The sequence below is a fragment of the Chelonia mydas genome, chromosome 2 (genome assembly GCF_015237465.2).
Source record: "Chelonia mydas isolate rCheMyd1 chromosome 2, rCheMyd1.pri.v2, whole genome shotgun sequence".
Taxonomy (NCBI): domain Eukaryota; kingdom Metazoa; phylum Chordata; order Testudines; family Cheloniidae; genus Chelonia; species Chelonia mydas.
The window spans coordinates 94889602-94911803 of NC_057850.1; the positions used below are offsets into that span (position 1 = coordinate 94889602).

Below are 22202 nucleotides of genomic sequence, written 5' to 3' on the forward strand. Positions count from 1 at the left end.
ATATGGAAGCAGTTCCATACCCGTAATCATTTTTGTTGCCCTTTTCTGAATCTTTTCCAATTCCAATATATCTTTTTTAAAATGGGGCAACCACATCTGCACACAGTATTCAAGATGTGGGCGTACCATGGATTTATAACCTGAAGTCTTGAAGTGTATGAGAGCCAGCAGTCAAAGTTAATCCAAGCAAATAGCCTGTGAACAGCCTATTGCCCAAGACGTTTTTACATAAAGCACTCAAACACTTTGAAATAATGAACGATCATGAAATTTTAAGTGTTTTCTAATCAATCACAGACACAAAAAGGCTTGGGCATGTCTGACTGTTTGCTACAAACTCATTCAATTCTATGGGTGACCTTGTCTGCTCAGATTTCCCTGGTGAATGCTCTGTAGGACAGCAGTTTTCAAGCATTCAGGAGGCTGTTTTATTTCTATCTGTATGTTCCTCAATAAACTTTGGATGTTTTACAATGCATATCTACTTCTTATAGATTACACCCTGTTTGAGGACTGGACTTTAGGAGTCCAGGATGCAACCTTTAAAGACAATGTTTGTCTTTATGAACCCTTTGAAATCACTTTTTAGTCTTCAACAAGGGAGTGATTAGAGATTTCAATATTTTCGTTAATGACTTGGATAGTGGACTGGGAGCAGGATTATAAAATCTGCACAGGAGACCAACCTGGGAGGGGCTGCAAGCACTTTGGAGGATATGATTAGAATTCAAAACAACCTAACCAAATTAGAGAATTGGTCTGAAATCAACAAAATGAAATTCAATAAAGACTAGCTGCAAATACTACACTTCAGAAGGAAAAATAAAATAAACAACTACAAATGGTGGTAATGACTAGCTAGGTGGTATACTGCTGAAAAGATCTGGGGGCTGATAGTGAATCACAAATTGAATGAGAGTCAGCAATGAGATGCAATTGTGAAAAAGGCCAACATTCTAGGGTGCATTAACAAAAGCGTTGTTTGTAAGACACGGGAGATAATTGTCCCACTCTTCTCGGCACTGATGAGTCCCCAGATGGAGTACTGTGTCCAATTCTGGGTGCCACACTTCAGAAAAGATGTGGATAAATTGAAAAAAGAGTCCAAAGGAGAACAAAAAATATAACAAGTACAGTAACGTTGTCCCAGTTAACGTTATTTTGTTATTAGGTCGCTGACCTATTAGAGAACATACTCCTTTAAAGTCCTGCAATGTTCCCTTATAACGCTGTTTGGCTCCCCCGCCCACTGCTCTAATCGAGAAGCAGGCAAGCCCCTGCTCAACGGGCGGGAGCGCTGGGCAGGTGGAGCGGAGCAAGCCCCCACCCCTCTCCCCGGCAGGAGGTCCAGGCAGGCGGAGCGGAGCAAGCCCCGTGCCTCCACCCCGCTCCCCGGTAGGAGCGCCAGGCGGGTGGAATAGGGCAAGCCCCAGCGCCCCAACCCCGCAACACCCCTGCCTCAACCAAGCTTCACAATCATCACTGCTGAGTACAGTATTAAATTGTTTGTTTAAAATTATTTAAAACTTATACTTTATATGCATATAATGTCTTTTGTTTGGCGAAATTTTTTTTCCTGGACCCTACCCCCCTCTCACCCATTTATATTAATTCCTATGGGGAAATTGGATTTGCTTAACAGCGTTTCGCTTAAAGTTGCATTTTTCAAGAACATCACTAGGACGTTAAGTGAGGAGTTACTGTATTAGAAAACTTGACCTTTGAGAAAAGGTAAAAAAAACTCTGCATGTTTAGTCTTGAGAAAAGATGACTAAGGGGGAACCTGATAGCCCTTAACATATCTTAAAACTGTTATTATAAAGAGATCAACTGTTCTTCACGTCCTCTGAATGTAGGACAAGAAGCAATGGGCTAATGTGTAGCAAGGGAGATTTAGTTTAGGTATTAGGAAAAACTAACTAGAAGGGTAACTAAATTGAAGAACATGATTCCAAGGTACCCACTGCTGGAGGTTTTTAAGAACAGATTGGGGAAAATCTGTCAGGAATGGTCTAGGCTTACTTGGTCCTGCCTCACCAGAGAGGGCTGGACTTGACCTCTTGAAGTCCCTTCCAGACCATTTCTATGATTCTGCGTTAACGGGGATAGCAGATTCTTCCATCGCAATTTTGATAACTATATTAACTACACATATGGATTAAGTTAACAGGGAACCTACCATAAGCAAAAGCCAAGTGAAGAAAGCAAGCATACAGCAAGATTACATACTTGTGTTCTTAGATGGTCGTGTTATTAGTGTAATTAATGTACTTAAAGACTGTGCTTAAAAAAAAAAAGAGGTAGATATCAAGTTCTACTGCTTTTACCACAACATTTACAAAAAAAAAAAAAAACTCATGGTAATATTTTTACCTTGCCATCCCGGTGTACACATTCAGTAAAGTAAACAAATAACTTATCTATCACACCCAGTTTTTTCACAACATCATGCATTTTGGCATCTGTAAGAGAAAAAAGCATTAGCAAAAGCCATTAGTTCCATACCAATTTTATATTTAACTTCCTGTGTGGGAGCACACACCATTTTAATGCTGGTGAGATGTACTAATGTTACATCACTGAATGCCAAAGCCCTCCATCCACGGAATAGGTACAGCACAGGCAATAGCAGTGCAAGCCTCCTCAAAGCCTTTTCAACATGTCTTACACCTATTCTCAAGGGGTGACAAGGAAGTTCGGTTTACACACCCAATCAACACTTGACCTCAGGAATGAGGCTGCCAATGACTATGCCAGTCATGATGGTAGTTGTGGAGATACAGATACCTGGCTACTAAGTGTAAGAGAGACCATGAACTCATTTTCCCTCAGTACCTAGTAGACATCAGAGAATGATTTTTACCATTATTCCTCAAGTGAAAGGAGCTGTATCTCATTGCCAATCTCTTTCATACACCAACCCCTTGGATTATTTTATTAAATACTCTGAATATTGGTTTATTGACAAGGATAAACTCTTTGGTGGAGAGACATTTTGTTATCTGTTTGTACAGTGCCTAATGCCATGAGGCCGAGGTCCATAACAGGAGTTCCTAGAGCTGCCACAATTAAAATAAAAAAATAAATGGAAAGCTAGGTGAAACTCCCACTGACGTTGATGGAACCATGATTTCACCTGGGATATTTACAATGTTTATCATTGCTTAACACACCAGTAAGTTTTTAAACATACTCAAATGAAATTATTTTTCAGTACAATTACCACCACCTACAGCACCTGGCTCAAAAATAAAAACCATAATCAAATACTCAGGAAGCTATTTCAGAGGCTGTTTGGTTTTTTTTGTTTGTTTGTTTTTAAAATGAGAGAGATTCTTCTCTTGGGGAATTTAAGATTATTGGGCTGAGCAAAATAGCTGCAGTTTCACCCTGAGTCATGCTTGGTATTTCCTATCTAAAGGTTGAAAACTACAACAGCCAACATGGAATGTATTTCACTGGATGTAAAAGAACTGTATGCATGTATATGACCTACCAAGAAAATGCAAATTTGATATTTGAAATGTCAGTATCTTTTCATTGTAGAAAACTGAGTTAACTCCTACTACTAGGGTTTCTTGCTAGGAGAAAGAAACAGTACTTATCTGTAACTGGAATTTGAACAGATTATGTACAGATCCACTCTTGGAATGCACCTGTGCACTCTACATAAAGCCTGAAGCTCTCTGAGTTCAGACTACTGAGTGCACCTGGACCATGTATTGACCCAGAGAATGTTCCCTTCAACGTTTGCGTGCCTTCACTTAAATTTGTTCTTTAACAAAATTTGTATATTTTCTCCCTGTGCTCCCACAGATTTTTTTTATTTGTGATACCGTCTCCCCAAATCTACTACATTAAAAACAACAGGGAGTCTATAACTTCATTATAATAGACAGTGTAATCACAGAAGCTAATCTTGATTCTGTGAAAGCCTCTGCCAACTCACAAGTGACATTTCAGCCCCTTTTAATTGCAGGCAGCTCCTTAAGATTAAGCAGAGTGAGGAACATTATCTAGGTGAACTCTAGCCACCATTGACGTCCTGGCCAGAAAAGAACATAAATTCAGAAAGATAGAAGGAACTCCTCATTCAGAGTTTGGTACACATGCTTCCTATACTAGATCAGGCTAATGTAAACTGCTCCTTGTTAGCTGCAATTGAAGCTCTACTGTGCCCAGGAACATCAGTTGAGACCGGTGGTGTGAATGACCCAGTCAGGCTTTTTCACAAAACACTGCTCTTAAATAAAAGCAATAGCTACTTGCCTTCCCTCAACCTCCTCAAAATTCTACTAGATTCTTTAAGGGGAGATCTAACTGAACTGAGAGGAAAAGGCAAGTTATAAAAACTTTTGGAAAGCTTATTCCTTATGCTGTTGACTCTGAGTCAGGCACAGCAATGTAGAGTGACAGGTTTCAGAGTAGCAGCCGTGTTAGTCGGTATCCGAAAAAAGGAACAGGGGTACTTGTGGCACCTTAGAGACTAACAAATTTATTAGAGCATAAGTTTTCATGGGCTACAGCCCACTTCAGCGGATGCATAGAATGGAACATATAGTAAGTATATATATGTATGTATATATATATATATACAGAGAACATGAAAAGGTTGAAGTAGCCATACCAACTGTTAGAGGCTAATTAAGATGAGCTATTATCAGAAGGAAAAAAAAAACTTTTGTAGTGATAATCAAAATGGTCCATTTAGACAGTTGACAAGAAGGTCTGAGGATACTTAACAAGGGGAAATAGATTAAATACGTGTAATGACCCAAACACTCCCAGTCTCAATTCAAACCCAAGTTAATGGTATCTAGTTTGCATATTCATTCACTCAGCAGTTTCTCATTGGAGTCTGTTTTTGAAGCTTTTCTGTAGCAAAATTGGCACTTTTAAGTCTGTTACTGAGTGGCCAGAGAGGCTGAAGTGTTCTCCTATGGGTTTTTGAATGTTATGATTCCTAATGTCAGTTTTGTGTCCATTTATTCTTTTGTGTAGAGACAGTCCGGTTTGGCCAATGTACATGGCAGAGGGGCATTGCTGGCACATGATAGCATATATTACATAGGTAGATGTGCAGGTGAACGAGCCTCTGATGGCGTGATTAGGTCCTATGATGGTGTCACTTGAATAAACATGTGGACAGAGTTGGCATTGGCCTTTGCTGTAAGGATAGGTTCCTGGGTTAGTGTTTTTGTTGTGTGGTTGCTTCAGGTTGGGGGGCTGTCTGTAAGCGAGGACTGGTCTGTCTCCCAAGATCTGAGAGAGTGAGGGATCATTTTTCAGGATAGGTTGTAGATCTTTGATGATGCACTGGAGAGGTTTTAGTTGGGGGCTGAAGGTGACAGCTAGTGGCATTCTGTTATTTTCTTTGTTGGGCCTGTCCTGTAGTAGGTGACTTCTGGGTACTCTTCTGTTTTTTCACTTCAGCAGGTGGGTATTGTAGTTTTAAGAATGCTTGATAGAGAGCTTGTAGGCGTTTGTGTCTGTCTGAGGGAATTGAAGCAAATGCGGTTGTATCTAAGAGCTTGGCTGTAGACAATGGATCGTGTGGTGTGTCCTGGATGGAAGCTGGAGGCATGTAGGTAAGTAAACCAGTCAGTAGGTTTCCGGTATAGGGTGGTGTTTATGTGACCATCACTTATTAGCACAGTAGTGTCCAGGAAATGGACGGCTTGTGTGGATTGGTCTAGGCTGAGGCTGATGGTGGGATGGAAATTGTTGAAATCACAGTGGAATTCCTTTTCCATGGGTCCAGATGATGAAGATGTCATCAATGTAGCGCAAGTAGAGTAGGGGCATTAGGGGATGAGAGCTGAGGAAACGTTGTTCTAAGTCAGCCATAAAAATGTTGGCATACTGTGGGGCCATGCGTACCCATAGCAGTGTCACTGACTTGAAGGTATACATTGTCCCCAAATGTGAAATAGTTGTGAGTGAGGACAAAGTCTCACAGGTCAGCCACCAGGTTTGCCGTGACATTATCTGGGATACTGTTCCTAATAGCTTGTAGTCCATCTTTGTGTGGAATTTTGGTGTAGAGAGCTTCTATATCCCTAGTGGCCAGGATGGTGTTTTCTGGAAGATCACCGATGTGAAAACACTTTAACCTCTCTGGCCACTCAGTAAAAGACTTAAGGATGGCAATTTTGCAACAGAAAAGCTTTAAAAACAGACTCCACTGAGAAACTGCTGAGCTTGATTTAATATGCAAACTAGATACCATTAACTTGGGTTTGAATTGAGACTGGGAATGGCTGGGTCATTACACATATTGAATCTATTTCCCCATGTTAAGTATCCTCACACCGTCTTGTCAACTGTCTAAATGGGCCATCTTGACTATCACTACAAAGGGTTTTTTTTTCCTTCTCCCGCTGATAATAGCACATCTTAATTAATTAGCCTCTTACAGTTGGTATGGCTACTTCCACCTTTTCGTGTTCTCATATATTTTCTTACTATATGTTCCATTCTATGCATCCGATGAAGTGGGCTGTAGCCCATGAAAGCTTATGCTCAAATAGATTTGTTAATGTAGAGTGAGTTAGCCAAACCTCAAGACCATTTCAGTAAGAGAAGACTCTACTGTTCCAGTGAGTGCTCCTGTTTTCAAGTGTAACTTAATAAAATCAAGTTAAAGACTGACCTCGCCCACTTGAAGAAAATACTGCAGTCTACAAAATAGACTTCATAATCTAAAAAGTGACAGTCTCAGCCAAGAATGGGATAACACTAAAAAAATCCTACTCTTTGCTAAAGAGAATGGTCTCTTCCACGCAAGCAGAAATAACTAGCATGGAAATGCAGGAATTTTGCAGTGTCATTATCTCTAATAAACAAGAATAAATTAGGTGATAAAGTTCGAGAAAAAAAAGGAAGGAAAAAGACATGCTGATTGGGTCAATCTAAAAAGCCCTATTTTAAATCCCAACCATTAGGTTTACCGTAACTTTGCAGAATTATACTTGCCCTCTGACCCAGGTAGAGCCATTCTTTTTTCCCCCGATGGGAGAATAAAATCTACATCCCTCATTCTCAAGCATAACAAGAGCAGGCAAGTAAATTTTGAACTTGGGCTGTGAAATTTTCATGACAGTTTTGCAATATTGGTCTGATAATATAAGGGGAAGTTACATAGTTAAATTCTGAAAATAGCATTTCAAGCAGAAAACCAGCTCACCAGCACATGAATCAATATTTCCAGAACACTTTACCTTGCATAATTATAGCTAGCTGCTCTGCTGCAGACTTTCTCAAAACTAGGTCAATGGTGTCAGAAGTAAGAATACCATATAGTTTTTCCACTGCCTCATCCTATTAAAACAAAACTGTATTTAGAAATACATTACAATATATGTCTCTTAGTTAAACAGGAAAACTAGCCCTCTTATTCCCTCAAAGTGTAGGACATATAACAAAAGATCTAAATAAAATGTGACTAGGATCCATTCTAAAAATCCTTACAAGCAGCATATATATATTCACTCAGAACTGATCATGGTCTGATTTACTGAGCTTCTACTTTTCTACTTCTACTATTTACTGTTCTTGGGGAACAAAAAATTAACAATTTCCAGAATGTAGCAATTGGAAACAACAACAACGTATCATGCCCATTGGTTTTTAAAGTATGCAAAAACGGACATTTCAAAAAAGTATTTATATTCTGTCATAAACATAAAGGGAAGGGTAACCACCTTTCTGTATACAGTGCTCTAAAATCCCTCCTGGCCAGAGGTAAAGTCCTTTTACCTGTAAAGGGTTAAGAAGCTCGGGTAACCTGGCTGGCACCTGACCCAAAATGACCAATGAGGGGACAAGATACTTTCAAATCTGGAGGGGGGCGGGAAAGCCTTTTGTCTGTCTGTGTGATACCTTTGCCAAGAACAGATCAAGGATGTAAGCCCTCCAACTCCTGTAAAGTTAGTAAGTAATCTAGCTAGAAAATGCGTTAGGTTTTCTTTGTTTTGGCTTGTGAAATTTGCTGTGCTGGAGGAAATGTGTATTCTTGTTTTTGTGTCTTTTTGTAACTTAAGTTTTTGCCAAGAGGGATTCTCTATGTTTTGAATCTGACTGCCTGTAAGATTATCTTCCATTCTGATCTTTACAGAGTTGTTCTCTTATCTTTTTTTTTGTTCTTCTAATAAAGTTCTGATTTTTAAGACTCTGATTGGGTTTTTTGGGTCTTAAAAATCCAAGGCTGGTTTGTGCTCATCTTGTTTATTCTCAAGCCTCCCCAGGAAAGGGGGTGTAAGTGCTTGGGGGGATATTTTGGGGAAATAGGAACTCCAAGTGGTCCTTTCCCTGTTATTTGTCTAAATCACTTGGTGGTGGCAGCATACCGTTCAAGGACAAGGTGAAATTTGTGCCTTGGGAAAGTTTTTAACCTAAGCTGGTAAAAATAAGCTTAGAGGGTCTTTCATGCGGGTCCCCACATCTGTACCCTAGACTTCAGAGTGTGGAGGGAACCCTGACATATTCATACTCATTTTTCTTGTGTAATTAACAAGTGCAGTAATGTACATTATTATTACATGTGTATATTCATGATTATGTGACGTAGTTACCTACAATAGCAGGGAATTAGAGTCAATAGTCCTAGATCCTATGTTCACTACATTGACATGTTCACTACTTGACATTTCAATGCAGTATAGTTTTAGCTAAATGCAAAAGACTCTCTCTAAAATGGCTTGTGTTTAGGTCAGCTATTAATTAAGTTCAACATATACAGATAGATTTTAGATCTTACATTTTTTTAAAAAATCAATGGTAAACTGAGTGGCTAGATTATTTTTACGCTGGAGGAAGAATGTCATCTTTCAGAACTCATTTAACATTTTGATTTATTTTATTGGTTGCTATTTGCTTCCATCAGTTTCCTGCAGACCATGAACTTCTAATCTAGAGCCCAACAGCCACAAGTAGGTCCCGGATTTTGTCTTATATTATAGATGTAGGATTTGCTTGTATGGTAAGGAACTGTTTTGCACCTGTCTTATCCTGGATTACAAGCATCTGTTATTTGGGGTTGAGGTTGCACAACATAAGCAGCTGGGATATTAAATGGTTTTCAGCAAGTTCCAACACACAGTAATATGACCAAAAAGGTATATATTTACCTGTTGGTCTCCCAGAAAGCATGAGATGTTCACCTATCTATATCTTCTGCAGCAGATATTGCGCCTACCTAAGGGCCTGCTGTTTTTCCCCTTCTCTTAACCTGTTTACTTGTCTGTCTATCCTTACATTGTCAGCTCTATGGAGCAGAAACTCCTTGAGTGTCTCAAAAGAAGCCAGCACATAGTGGACGCTACTGTATATGATAATCATGCATTCTACGCCAAAGTTACTTTCCATGGGAATTCCTTCCATGATTGTGAGAATGACTGTGAGAACGTGGATCTATGGAATTTTGTTCAACTTGAAGCAAAAACACAGTTAAAGACAAGATGACAGTACAAAGAGAACTCTGACATTTGCTTTGATGTCAGCCTGTATTATTAAAAAATTATAGTAGGAACTACCTAACACTATTACCAAGTTACGTGGTTGTTTATGTGTTAATCCCATTTCAATTGTTCATATCTGCATCATAAAATTTTAATCTTTTGGGCTGAGATTATCTAGACAGACTACCTAATGTGAATATTTTTTGGAAACTGAGCAGCTGTTTGAGTGAAAGGAGAGATTTTTTAAATGGTACACTTTTCCCATGATTAGAAAAGTCTTGTAATCTTTTGTTTCCCAGCAGCACAAGTGGCCAGAGGCAGACACTTGACATTTGGCCTGGAAATATTTCACAATGAAAAGTGCCTTTGAGTATTCTAGTAAAAGATAGTTTTGATTTAACAGAACTATGACCGTTTGAAAAAATGTTCTACTCATGCACAATAGAATTTTAACAAGTGTGATAAGCTATTATAGTGTGCAGCTAAGTACATCCACTTTGCATTTGTGGAGCTAACTTATCTGCACAGGGTAAAATCTAGTGAAGCTGAGTAGTAAGTGAACCCGTCTCATTCAATGTTGCACCTTGTGATGGGGTGGACTAGGTCCAGAGGCCCCCTGCTGGAGGCCTCATGGTCCTGCCTCACCATGCCCCAGAAAGCAGAGGAGAAGTACTCCAGGCAGCCTAGAGTAGCTGCAGAGGAAGCAGCCAATCAGAGGTCACGAGGGCCATACGAAAAGCAGCAGAGACAGAGCAGTCAGTTGCTTCCTGGAGCTGAAAGACAGAGGGCTGGGTTCCTGGCTGGCTTGAAGAGCAACAGGACCACAGACAGCTCAGTGTGGGCAGGGCTGAGACCAGGAAGGACTGCTGAAGATCAGAGAAGCTAAGAAGGAGCTCCTGGGTGGCTGCAGGGACCAAGCAAGGACTGAGCCCAGAAACCAGCCAGACCAAGCGAGGGTACCACGATGGGCCCTACTGGTCTGGTTAAAGACTGAGCCTAGGGAGGGCTGCCGAAAAGGACACCCCAATGGAGAGTACTGCGATGGGCCCTGTTAGACTGTTATAGAGGGCAGTGTCTCTGGGGGGAAGCCTTGGTGGAAGACAGTGTGTGAGACTCGGCCAGAGGGCTGAGTCATTGAAGACACATCAAAAAACTCACTGGCGGCGGAAGGGGGGGCACTCGCAAAAGGTGGATGCCATCCCATTCCAACAACTAAGAAATGGAAGGCTCACACCGGACCAGAAGGGGGCACTTGTGAGAGGCGACCCCATTACATATCTTATAACATAAAAGCTATTCTTAAAGTTTGTAGGGTAGAGGTTCTCTGGCAGTCTTATTTTTAAGGTGCAAGACAATTCAAGGGAAAAGATTACTGCAACCTGCAGAAGGTGAAATAACTGACATGCAGCAGCCTTCTCACATGACATTAATCAGCAGTTCAAAAAGGACAGAGTGACAAAATACGCTAAAAAGATATTTTGGTCACCTTAAAAATTGACTCTTTTGTATCATCCAACTTCAGCTCAATAGGTCTTTCCACAATAAACAAGTTAGGAACACTGGAGAGAACACAACCATGCAAAAGAGGGCGCTTCAGGCTGGCCCCTTCTTCATTCATGAGATGGAATGTTAGATGTTTCAGTGCCACAGAACGGACTCTAAGGAAACAAAGTACTAAGGATAATGGTTCTTTTCAGTGGGACATTTTAGCTCTTTAGCTATATATACAGAGTTAGAAAATGTCAGAAAAAACACACTGATAATGTTTAAGATTCATAGATATTAAGGTCAGAAGGGACAATGATGATCATCAAGTCTGACCTCCTGCACAATGCAGGCCACAGAATCTCACCCACCCACTCCTGCAATAAACCTCTCACCTATGTCTGAGCTATTGAATTAATCATTTACCCACAACATTTCAAATCAGCCCTCACTGTAAATCAACGGAATAAGTTTTAACAGTTTAGGTTAGACTTGCTAATATCATACATCAATCACATGCTGAAATTATTACAGGACATTACTACTCACAACTGCTTTTTTGAGAAGAGAAGTCGTAGAGCAGCCCTTAATCTAGTAGTTCTAGGGAGAATCCCTTCTCCTTTGTCAGAAGATGTTTCGCTTAGACTCAGGATGCGGGTACCCAGTGTCTCTTCTGTGTCTGCACAACCCTAAAAACATTTAAAAACCTATTCACGAGTTTGCTTAATTAAGAAACAAGCATGTCTACTTTTGACAAAAAACAAAACCATATGAATGGAAACTGTATGTTTTCTAGGTAAGATTATATTGAATTGTACTAAGTACTTCAAATGAAACAGTCTTGGAAGTGCACATATTGCAAGCAGCTTATAAGTCCATGCTTCTTCCCTCTAAGCGCATCTGGGGAAGGAATTGCCTCACACACTTTCTAATTCAAGTCTAGACAATGAACACCCCAAGAACACCCCAAAGTTGAATTCTCATGACCCAATGACTTAAAAAATAGGACGCCACCTACCTTAAAACAATAGAAGGTGGGCGACTATTTAGGCAACTATAACTTTTTTTAATGAAGTTAATCATTTTAATTCTGCAAAATAAAATGCTTCCACAAAAACCAGGTGTGACTGTAAGAGTTCATCAATGCCCACTAGCAGAAGGCCAACCATATTGTAACTCACATCAGGCCTGACATATTCACCATCCCCTCCACAAACACTGTTGTCATAGTGTGTATCTAAAAGGTATGCCATAAAGTATCATACATAAACTGGTGACAAGCTGGTCCCAAATATCATCGCTTGATGTATGTATGTTTGTGATGGAAATATGTTCTTAAAATGTGTTTTGGAGGCAGTGCATAAATCCAGTCTGCCTTAGACAAAGGTATGTGGATTCAACTGTCTGACTGGCTTGATTACAGGCAGAGGACAAGACGACAAGGAAAGAATATTTACACATAAGGTAAACAAAGCAATCAAGCTAACAAGCGGCAGCTTAGCAAGCACCCCAGAAATCCTTCCTGACTCTTGAGGCTGAGACAATGGACTTTGGATACTATAAGAGCAAAGAGACATTTTAGTTATCCATCACTTAGGGGTCACAGCACCCTTTGAGCCTGTGAACGTTGGATCCTCTAGTCTGAAGGGCTACAGCCATGGTTTTTAACCTATTTTTTTATTTGCAGACCCCTAAAAAATTTCAAATGGAGGTATGGACCCCTTTGGAAATCTTAGACATAGTCTGCGGACTTATTCTTGTTTAATTATAAACCATCTCAGTGCAGTGTACTAAAGTGAAGTGAGACTCTTCAGCTAGTCTAATAGGCTGGTGTGTGCATTGCCCCTTTGGAGGCAGCAAACGTAGTATTTATGAGAGTGTCCAATGAGAGGGAATGGACACTGCAGAAGACATCTCTGGGGCAAATCAGCAATCGGGGTTCACTGTACGTTATCGCTTCAGAGCATGTCCACACTGCAGCAGGGATACAACCTATAGCTTGTGTAGACATACCCACACCAGTTGTACTCTAGCTAGTTTGCTAAAAACAGCAGGGAGGCTGTGGGAGCACAGGCTGCACCAGCAAGTACATACATAGGGAGGTGCGGGGATGAGGAAGGGGACGCTTGGACACACCTTGCTAAAGTCCGTGCTACTGCATCAGCACTGCTGGTTTTAGCAAGTTAGCTAAAGCACAGCTAGCGTGGGTACATCTACACAAGTGGCAAATCATACCCACAGCTCCAGTGTAGACAAATCCTGACTTAAAAAGCAAAGCATGGAGACTGCCTGAAGGTCTCAGGACAGTAAGGGTCATTAATTATGTTTAATCAAGAAAACAGAAGAGTTTCAAAAAGGCATGCCACCCTAATGGAGGATGACAGCCAATTTGTGCCAAAAGATATGAAGCATATTTAGGTCTGTATTGCACTAAGTTACATGAAATTTGAATAATCAGGAACCTCCCACAGATGTCCAAACTCAGTGACGCAAAAACCAATCAGGGAAAATAAAGCAAAAATGGCCAGATCTTTATTACTTTTACAATCTACTTTGTAGTAGCGCCGGCAGGCACCAAACTATATTGGAGTCCATTATACGAGATGCTACATAAACAGTAAAATACAGTTCCTCCCTCAAAAAGTCTGCAATCTAATTTGAGCAGTATGCCATAAGAGAATGTGTGTTCATCTACACTGGAATTTTCAGTAATGTTCTAACAAGTGTTAATGACTACATATTAACTAATACAATTGTAATTTCTACCATAGGCACTTCACAAACATTTGTTGCAGGACATGAATATTTGTTCCCAGTTGTGTTCAATTTCACATATAGTTGTGTTAGTTAATACATTGTCAATTAACTACAAAATTCAAAGTCTAAATAAATCCTATGACAAGCAAAAGGAGGAAGCATGAGAGAAACATAAGATCATGTGGTTAGCTACTGCACAACTTTTTGTTCTCTAATCTATACATCAAATCACTGACAGGAAAGACAGACACTTTGGTATTTTTCCATTCTGAAAGATGAGAATGTTGTTTAACTGCAATAAAACACCGTAGTATTTTCTTTTACATTAAGATCTCTCAGGCAAAACAAAGCAGACAAATAATAGAATAAAAACAAAAAGACTAAAGCTCCAAACTATGGTATACGAGACCCTGATCTTAAGAAGACTTCCTAAGGGAAAGCTTCTTGGATTTTTTCCATTTACAGTTTGGTGTTTTTCATTCTGTTTTAGTGTTCCTCTGGTCTGGAAGGTTTAAAAGGCAGATAGAACTCTTGTAAAAAATACTTTGAGATATATGTTAGAAATACATTAAAGTTTCAGTTTTCCTGAACCTGGAGGCAAGAATTTGGGCTGATGGAGAGGGCTGGGTTGTGAATTGACACAGGGAAGAATGATTCATCATTTTATCTTATCTCTACAGTCTGAACCAGATTCTTCAATTGCAATGAACTTCCCATATTTGCTTAGGACACATACAAAACTGTCCCCTATTTAACATCCTTATATTTTGGCCTGCTCAGGTGACTATTACTTGCTCATCTATTCCACCCTCTACCTTGCCGAATTTTCTTCTCCTTGTGTAACATGACAATGTTGCAGTGTAAGTGTTTTTATGGTAAAGTAATTAACCTCAGCTCAAGACAAACTGTGCTTTAAAAAAAGCTGCAGGTACCTGTAAAATTGGAATGATGGGATAGAGGGCTTCAATAAACTTGTTCCAGGTCAGTGTTGTCATCATCAATCGCCCCTGCAGGAGATATATGAGAATGGCCTTGGCAGCAGAGTTCACCTGCTCAACAACAAAGAATAAAATAATGTAATAAAGAAAAAAGAATTTGTTGATCCCACAGTATGAAATTAAGCTGTGCTTTCTCAAATAGGTTTTGAAGGAGAAAACACTTGTAATGAAATGTAATCAATATGCACTAGAATCTATTATTTGCTAGTTTAGTATTGTCTTCCACACTTGAGCTTAGATTGCAAAAGACCCTTACAGGAGACAACAAAAAGAGGGAACAAGCAAGGAGTTTCTTCTCCCTTATACAGTTCATGCAAGGACTTGAAACCCTTAGTCTCAGAGCTTAGAGGGTATATTCCCTCCATTCATCCCAAAAGGGCAAGAGAGGGAAGGAGGTGAGGCCATTGTTCATTCCACAGAGCAGGTTGGTTGCACCAAAGGTAGCAGGCTCAACCATTCTAAATGATGGTTCAAAACTGAGGCAACTTTGGCATGTAGCCATGAGGGGAGGGACTGCTCTTCCTGAACAATTCCTCTGCAATCAGTACATGTGGCAATGCAAACTCTGCACCACCTCCTATTTACACTAGTGGTTAAAGCCACAATTAGACTCTTAAAGTTTTAATGCACTTACAGCTTAGCTACCGAGTGGCTGTTATGGCACTGGACATTCTACTTAAAAAGAAAAAAAAGTTCTGTGAAGAATATGATAAGATACATGTTACACTCTGACATTTTTTTAGGTTTGTCAAATCCCATTATTCCCTTTTGTCCATAACTTCCCCCCCAATCTTTGATTCATATTCTTTTCAAATTCTAATGACTCTTTCCAAGCACTGAAAGTAGTATTCATTAAGAGAAATTAGTCACTATGAACTCAGACACCTATTGGCCTCTTTCTTACTGTCTCTGGCTTTATACAACAAGTTCTCTTTCCCTTCTTATGTGACTGTACTTCTCTGGAACATTTAATTCTCAATCTCCATGACGTACTGTTTTTTCCCCCAGAGTGATTTAAAGATAGTTGCATAACCATGTGTCTTTCTTCAAGAAAACAGTCAAAAGTACTAAGCCAGCCAAACACTTAATTGACATTTAAATCTCTCTCTCTGTCTCGTGTTTTTATATACATACATGTGTTTTTATATACATACAATTTTTTTTCTGAATTATTTATGAATAATTAGAGGCAGAAATTTAGAAAAAAAATTTCACACTATTCCTCAGAGAAGAGATATGCACTTTTATTAATCCCTAGACACATTAAGCTCACAACTCAACATCATGTTACTTTGCTTTGAGTTGTCAATAGGACTGTCTGAAGGAAGAGATTCACAAACAATGCAAACACCTGTATTTCACTCACGTTTCAGAGCACCACTAGCTAAAGCTGGTGACGAATGTGACAAAATGCTATTTTGTCAAAATGTACTTTTCCTGGGAAAGGGTTGGTTTTTATTCATTTCTTGACTCAGATTTTTCCCCAAAATTGTCAGTATCTCCGCCCACATGCGCCACCCCTGCAGCTCCCATTGGCGCAGTTCCTGGCCAATGCGAGCTGAGGAGCCAGTGCTCGGGGAAGGGCAGGGGCAATGCACAGAGCCCCCATGGCCGTTTTTCCACTTAGGAGCAGCAGGGACATGTCGCCGCTTCCGAGGAACCACACAGAGCCAGGTAGGGAGCCTGCCGGCCCCGCACCAACTGGACTTTTAATGGATATCAGAAATGCCAGTTTCTAGAGCTTTCCAGTTGATAAAGTGCCGGATAACACAGCTTTTACAGTACCTGCTCTTTTAGAAAATACAATATTAGAAAACTAACACACAAAATGTATATATTCCAACAAAATTTGACTTAAGTTTCTTAAACATATTAATCTTTGAAAGAATGCTTTTAAGCAAATTTGCAGCTAAAGAAAGCTGTTAAATGTTGCTTGCATATAGTTTTAAGGGAATCCTTAACCATCAACAGACAACAGTACAAATCCAAATCTGCTAGAAAGTAGGTACAACTACATTGATTTCAACTAGATTTCAATTCATTCACACCAGTTCTAAATTAGATCCAGGGAATGAATATAAATTATGAACCCAATCCTTCAAACATTTACACATGAAGTTTAACTATAAGCACATGGGAGTTCCTTTTCTTTTAACAGAACTATTCACATGCTTAAATTTAAACAAACATAGAAGTGTTTGATGAATCAGGACCTAAGATTATTTGCTGTTAATACAAATTCAAAGGGCACCCAACATTTAAAAAAATACTGTCTTTATTCTTCAGAGAATATACATTTACCCCTTCACTAAACTTTAAAGGCACTTCACAGACTTCATTATACTAGTATTTAAAGTATTATTTTGCAAATTGATATTTTGCTAGTCAGGATAATAAGATTAAAAACATATTCCTCTTTACTATATCTTCCAAATAAAATCAATGCATTAGAGGAGGTTTTTATTTAATGATATAAACCAGGTTAATTTCATTTGTATGTTAGTACATGTACAGGAAAGAATCCTTTACTGAAAAACTTTATATACAGAGAAGCTGTGTATGTAAGAAACTAAGCAGTGTAATTAATAACTTTATTTCTCGGTTTTATTATTATTTTCTTAGTAAAAGGTACTTTTAACTCTTTTGTTACAATTCCTGAAGTTAAAATTATCTTTCCATCTCTCAATGGAAAACTGAAAACACCACTGAGGATATGAGATGGATCATTCCTTCATGCATAAATGTCAACCCATAAGATTTTTTTTTTAACATTATACCTCATTTTGGGACTCCTGGAGGCCAAATGTACAGATTTCATATAAAACTTTTGGATGAAGAAGAAAATGAACTCCATGACAAATAGAAGACACAGGTTTTGTGACATTATGGATACCCAAACATTCCTAGAACAAAAAAAAGTAAATGGTTAATTTCAAAATTCAAGGAAGTTCCTATTTCTATACCTTGTCTTGCAGATGCTATTTCTTACTTTGTGTGTTCCAGGTATAAGGACTTGAGCATACTATGCTAAAATGGCCCCAATTGCCATGCAAAGTATAAGCATTCAGGAGCTACAGAATAGACGTTGGTGTTACTGTTGCTCCATAAATTTATATGACAATACAAATATTTTATTCTTGACAGGCGGTTGCTATCTCCCTTTCCTGCTGTGACAACTTGATACCTCAATTCTCATTTGAGGTTACTGGGCATTTCCTGACCATTTCAGAGGACCACAGTCCCTGAAAGTGGAGCACTATGGAAGTAGACACCTTTGCCCCTTGACTGAGAATCCCAAGCAAAGTAGGCTGTAGACACTGATCCTTCATGAACTCTTTTTAAAGGTTGAATGGCATTTCTACCTTCTGGAATGGTCCATGTGAAATTCCTAAATATAAAACTACAGGGTGAGGGGGGTTACTAAAAGAAGATTTAGTAAAAAGAATCAGATAAACTAAATATACGATATGCATCTCACCCAGTATGCATATATTTTCCCAAACTCTGCAAAAGCTAGATTAGACAAATATAATCCACGTATCAGAAAACATGGCGGGGAGGGGGAGAGAGGAGACAGACCAAGGAAGAAATTCTGGCTCTTCTGAAGTCAATGGAGTACTACCATTGACTACAATAGGAACAGAATTTCACCAAAATTCCTTAAAGGTGCCCTACAAAAGGAAAAAATAGACTACTACTCTTTAAAATATAGAACATGACCTGGAGAAAAGTTTTTGTTCTTTTGTTGTTTGTATCAAAAAATTAGTTCTTGTCTACCCTAGATGATGGATAAGTGGAGAATTAGTAGAATTATGACGTCACAGATACTATGAAAGTGAAAATCAAAAACGTTTGAGAAGCTACCTGATTTTATTCAAACTCCTTAAACTTTTGTTTTTTTGTGACTATATATTTAATGCAAACATTCAGGACAGGTACTGAAGTGTGAAATGTGATTTAAAATAGTAGTTTGAAACTTATTTGTATTGTGGTAATGCCTAGGTGCATAAGTTACAGACGAGGACCACAGTGTGCTAGGCACTGTGCAAAGGGAAGACAAAGGCAGAAACTGAGTGGGGGTTATTTGCTTCTAGAGGATTTCCATCTGTTTACAAGTACAATGATGTTTGATTTTAACTGCTGTCTGTGAAACTCAACTAGTGTTCTTTCTATCTTATGCATCAGCCCCAGTAACACAGATATTATAAGTTAAATTAGCCACTCAGTGACACACATGTACAACCAATGCCTTCAGTTGGATTGCACAAATATAAATAATTGAAACTTAGTAAACAGTTCTGTTCATAGAGAAAAAGAATCCATAGTTCTCTCTGCCCATAGTTTTGTTCTTTTGGAAGAGTTAACGTTTAGACAGAATTGTAAAAAGCAGTAAAAATGAACAAATAAAGTAAACTAAAGTGAACAAATACAACTCTGAATACAAGCAGGGAGTAAGCTTTTAAGTAAGAAGTTGCCATTTCTACTTAGTCACTTTTCAGAATACAGCTGTGTTTTAAGGAACTCACAACTCTATCCTTTTGGCTAAAGGATGAGAAACTCCTTATCAATCCACATGTATGAGTCATCTATAACATATCCACAGAAAAATGAAGAGAAGATTTAATATTCCTGATATTTTTAAAGTCAAAATTAGGTACATACACAAAAAAGTTGACTAGTCTTAAATTAAACACTTTAAACAGGTGTTTAAGTCAGAGACGAAAAGGGACACAAAGCAATTTATGTTATTTTTTCAGGTCATCTATTAGTTTAAAGAGATTCTTCATCAATTACTTGAATATAGATTCACAAAATATGTTTGTATATTTATTAATACTTTCAGTAAACTTTTTCTATAAATGAACCTTTCCTAGAAGAGCGGTCAACTCAAATGACATTGCACTAACGCACAAGGACTAAGAAGGGAAAATGACCAGAAACAAAAGTGAACCTAGCCAGTCTAGTTTCAGTGTCCAAGCTAATTAGACTGCATAACTCATCTGTGATCTAAAATTAATTTAAATATCACATTTTAATCTGTTATAAGGGAGGTAAAATTAATGACATGCAGGATATTGAGAGGGTATTTGGAAAAAAGCTAAACACATTGTTTGGATTTATCAAACAATATGAATCCCAGACTTTATTAACCCCTGCCGCTATATCTAGTACGATCTATAGCCAAACCAGTTCAACTTCACTCTTTTACAAATAAAACATCAATCTTCAAGTCCAGACCAACATATAGCAGCCGGAAACAGACTAAACTGTAAAATCACTAATAAATGACAAAAAAAAAATCCACATTTTCTTCAAAGAAATCATTATAAAACCCATATGTAGCTCTGACCTTAACAATTTCCAGACAGCAATGGTAAGCTTCAGTTTTTATATTCAGCAGAGGATGGGACAACAGATGGAGAAGCACCTTCTGACTCTCTGCCTGCAGCAATGGGTTAGCCTGGGCAGACTTCCAGCTACAAGTGGAAACAGTTAAATATCCAAGATAAATTAGCTGCTATACGGTTAGTTGTACCACATTGATAAACATGCTTGTTTTACAGAGTAAGACATGGAGGACTTCTGCAAAATTTATGATGACGTCCAGTGTACTGCAGGGCACACAGGCAACATTCCTTCTAAAGTACAGACAGTCATCATCTTGAAGAGGAAATGACTCAATATAGAGTTCAGAGGTCATTTTGAATTTTCCTCCAATGTTGTAAAACTGCAACTTATAATACTGATATTCACTTCTGTACATTTCACTTAAGTTTTCCTTGATGAAATGTGGCACTATAGATGATCAGAGTAGTAATCCTGGTTGGGGAATTTGAAAAATGTATAAATACTGTGATATTTTTCACATTTTAGTCATCATGTTTAAGTTGTATAAATCTGGCACATGATCAAAACAACATACACATAAGTGAGTCAACATAACTAAAACCACAAAGTCTTATCTCAAGATTGCAATGGATACTGAAAAAAGGAGCACAACTTTAAGTGATTGCTTAGCACTAATTGGTATGGTAAATCCACTTGCAGTAATAAACATTTAACAGATCAATTACTTGAATATAGATTCAAAAATATGTTTGTGTCTTTATTAATACTTTCAGTAAACTTTTTCTATAAGTGAACCTTTCCTAGAAGAGCTATCAGCTCAAATGACATTGCACTAATGCACAAGGACCAAGAAGTGAAAATGACCAGAAACAAAAGTGAACCTGGCCAGTCTATGCTTCCATGTCCACGAAGCATATCTCAAAATTGCAATGGATACTGAAAAAAGGAGCACAACTTTTTTAAGTGATTGCTTAGCACTAATAGGCAGTGGCAAATCCACTTGCAGTAATAAACGTTTATCAGGTATACCTAATTAGCAGCAGAAAATAGAGGAGTGGAATTCACATTTTCTGACAGGAAGCATGAACAGAAATGTCTCTTTGGACTATGAAATTTGTTGTTTCCTGCCTTTATAACTTGCTCACAATTCTCAGAAACCACAGCCTTCCAAAGAAACTATGTATATTAAAATGAAAAGAATCATGGGGGGAGGGTGAACCTGGGCTCAGGATGGCTAGCCCCAGCCCAGCCCACCCCTTCTACTCAAGGCCCTGCCCAGCCCACCCTGCTACCCCCTGACAGAACCCCCCACTACCTCCTGACAGAACCCCCCACAGCCACGGGCCGCCAGAATGCCCCGAGCCCCAGGTGAGCTGCAGAGATCCCCTCCAAGCCCCAGAGCACCAGGTGGATGAGCAGGCAGCATGCCCCCGCACAATCCCTAGCATGCTAGGCAGGCGGGTGGCACGCCCTCCCCCCCCCAAACCCCGGAGCACTGAGCGGCATGCCTCCCCCCCCACAAGCCCCGGAGCACTGAGCAGCATGCCTCCCCCCACACAAGCCCCGAGCACTGCGCGGCACCCTCCGCCCCCCCCCCCCCCCAAGCCCCGGAGCGCTGAGCAGGTGGGCGGCACGCTCCCCCACACACAAGCCCCGGAGTGCTGAGCAGGTGGGCGGCACACTCCCCAGCACACAAGCCCCGGAGCGCTGAGCGGGATGCACGGCCCCCAGCACCAGTGCACCAAGCGGGTAACACAGCTCCCCCACCCAGCCCCAGAGTGCCGGGTGGCGTGGCGTGCTCCTAACCCCCACCCCAAAACACCGGGCAGGCAGTGCAAGCACCAGCTCCCATCGCCCGGAGTCCCTGGCCGCAGGCTGGCACCAGCCCCAGCCCAGGGCTCCGGCCATGGGGGAGAGCCACAGAGCACCAACAGGAAGCAGGAGATGGTCTGGGGGTGGAGCATGGGCGGGACCACAAAAGGCTCTTTGGTGAGACACAGCATCCCCCAGTCTTTGATACCCACTGGCCATGAAAAGAATTTTGAAGTTATAATTAGCCACCTAAAATTTGAATTTCATACCAAGGCTACAAGGCAGAATCTCCTTTTCAGGAACCACAGACTAGCAGAAAGTATTTACCTATTGTACGCTTTAA

The 22202-nt window shown here is 39.7% G+C and overlaps 1 protein-coding gene across 17 annotated transcripts in view; it reads right to left on the reverse strand.

Annotated features, from left to right (window-relative positions):
• The window catches only part of RTTN (rotatin), a 151590-nt gene that overhangs the window by 99773 nt on the left and 29615 nt on the right, over positions 1 to 22202 (reverse strand). For 16 of the 17 annotated variants that reach the window (XM_037892906.2, XM_043539931.1, XM_043539932.1 and 13 more), the window contains 7 exons: positions 20049 to 20175; positions 17476 to 17601; positions 14633 to 14749; positions 11493 to 11632; positions 10945 to 11116; positions 7221 to 7320; positions 2374 to 2462 (listed from right to left, as the gene is read on the reverse strand). In XM_037892906.2, coding sequence (XP_037748834.1) covers positions 2374 to 2462; positions 7221 to 7320; positions 10945 to 11116; positions 11493 to 11632; positions 14633 to 14749; positions 17476 to 17601; positions 20049 to 20175 — 871 coding nt within the window. Of the gene's footprint in view, positions 1 to 2373; positions 2463 to 7220; positions 7321 to 10944; positions 11117 to 11492; positions 11633 to 14632; positions 14750 to 17475; positions 17602 to 20048; positions 20176 to 22202 lie in introns of those variants that run through there. The other variant, XM_037892914.2, reaches the window with a different exon arrangement.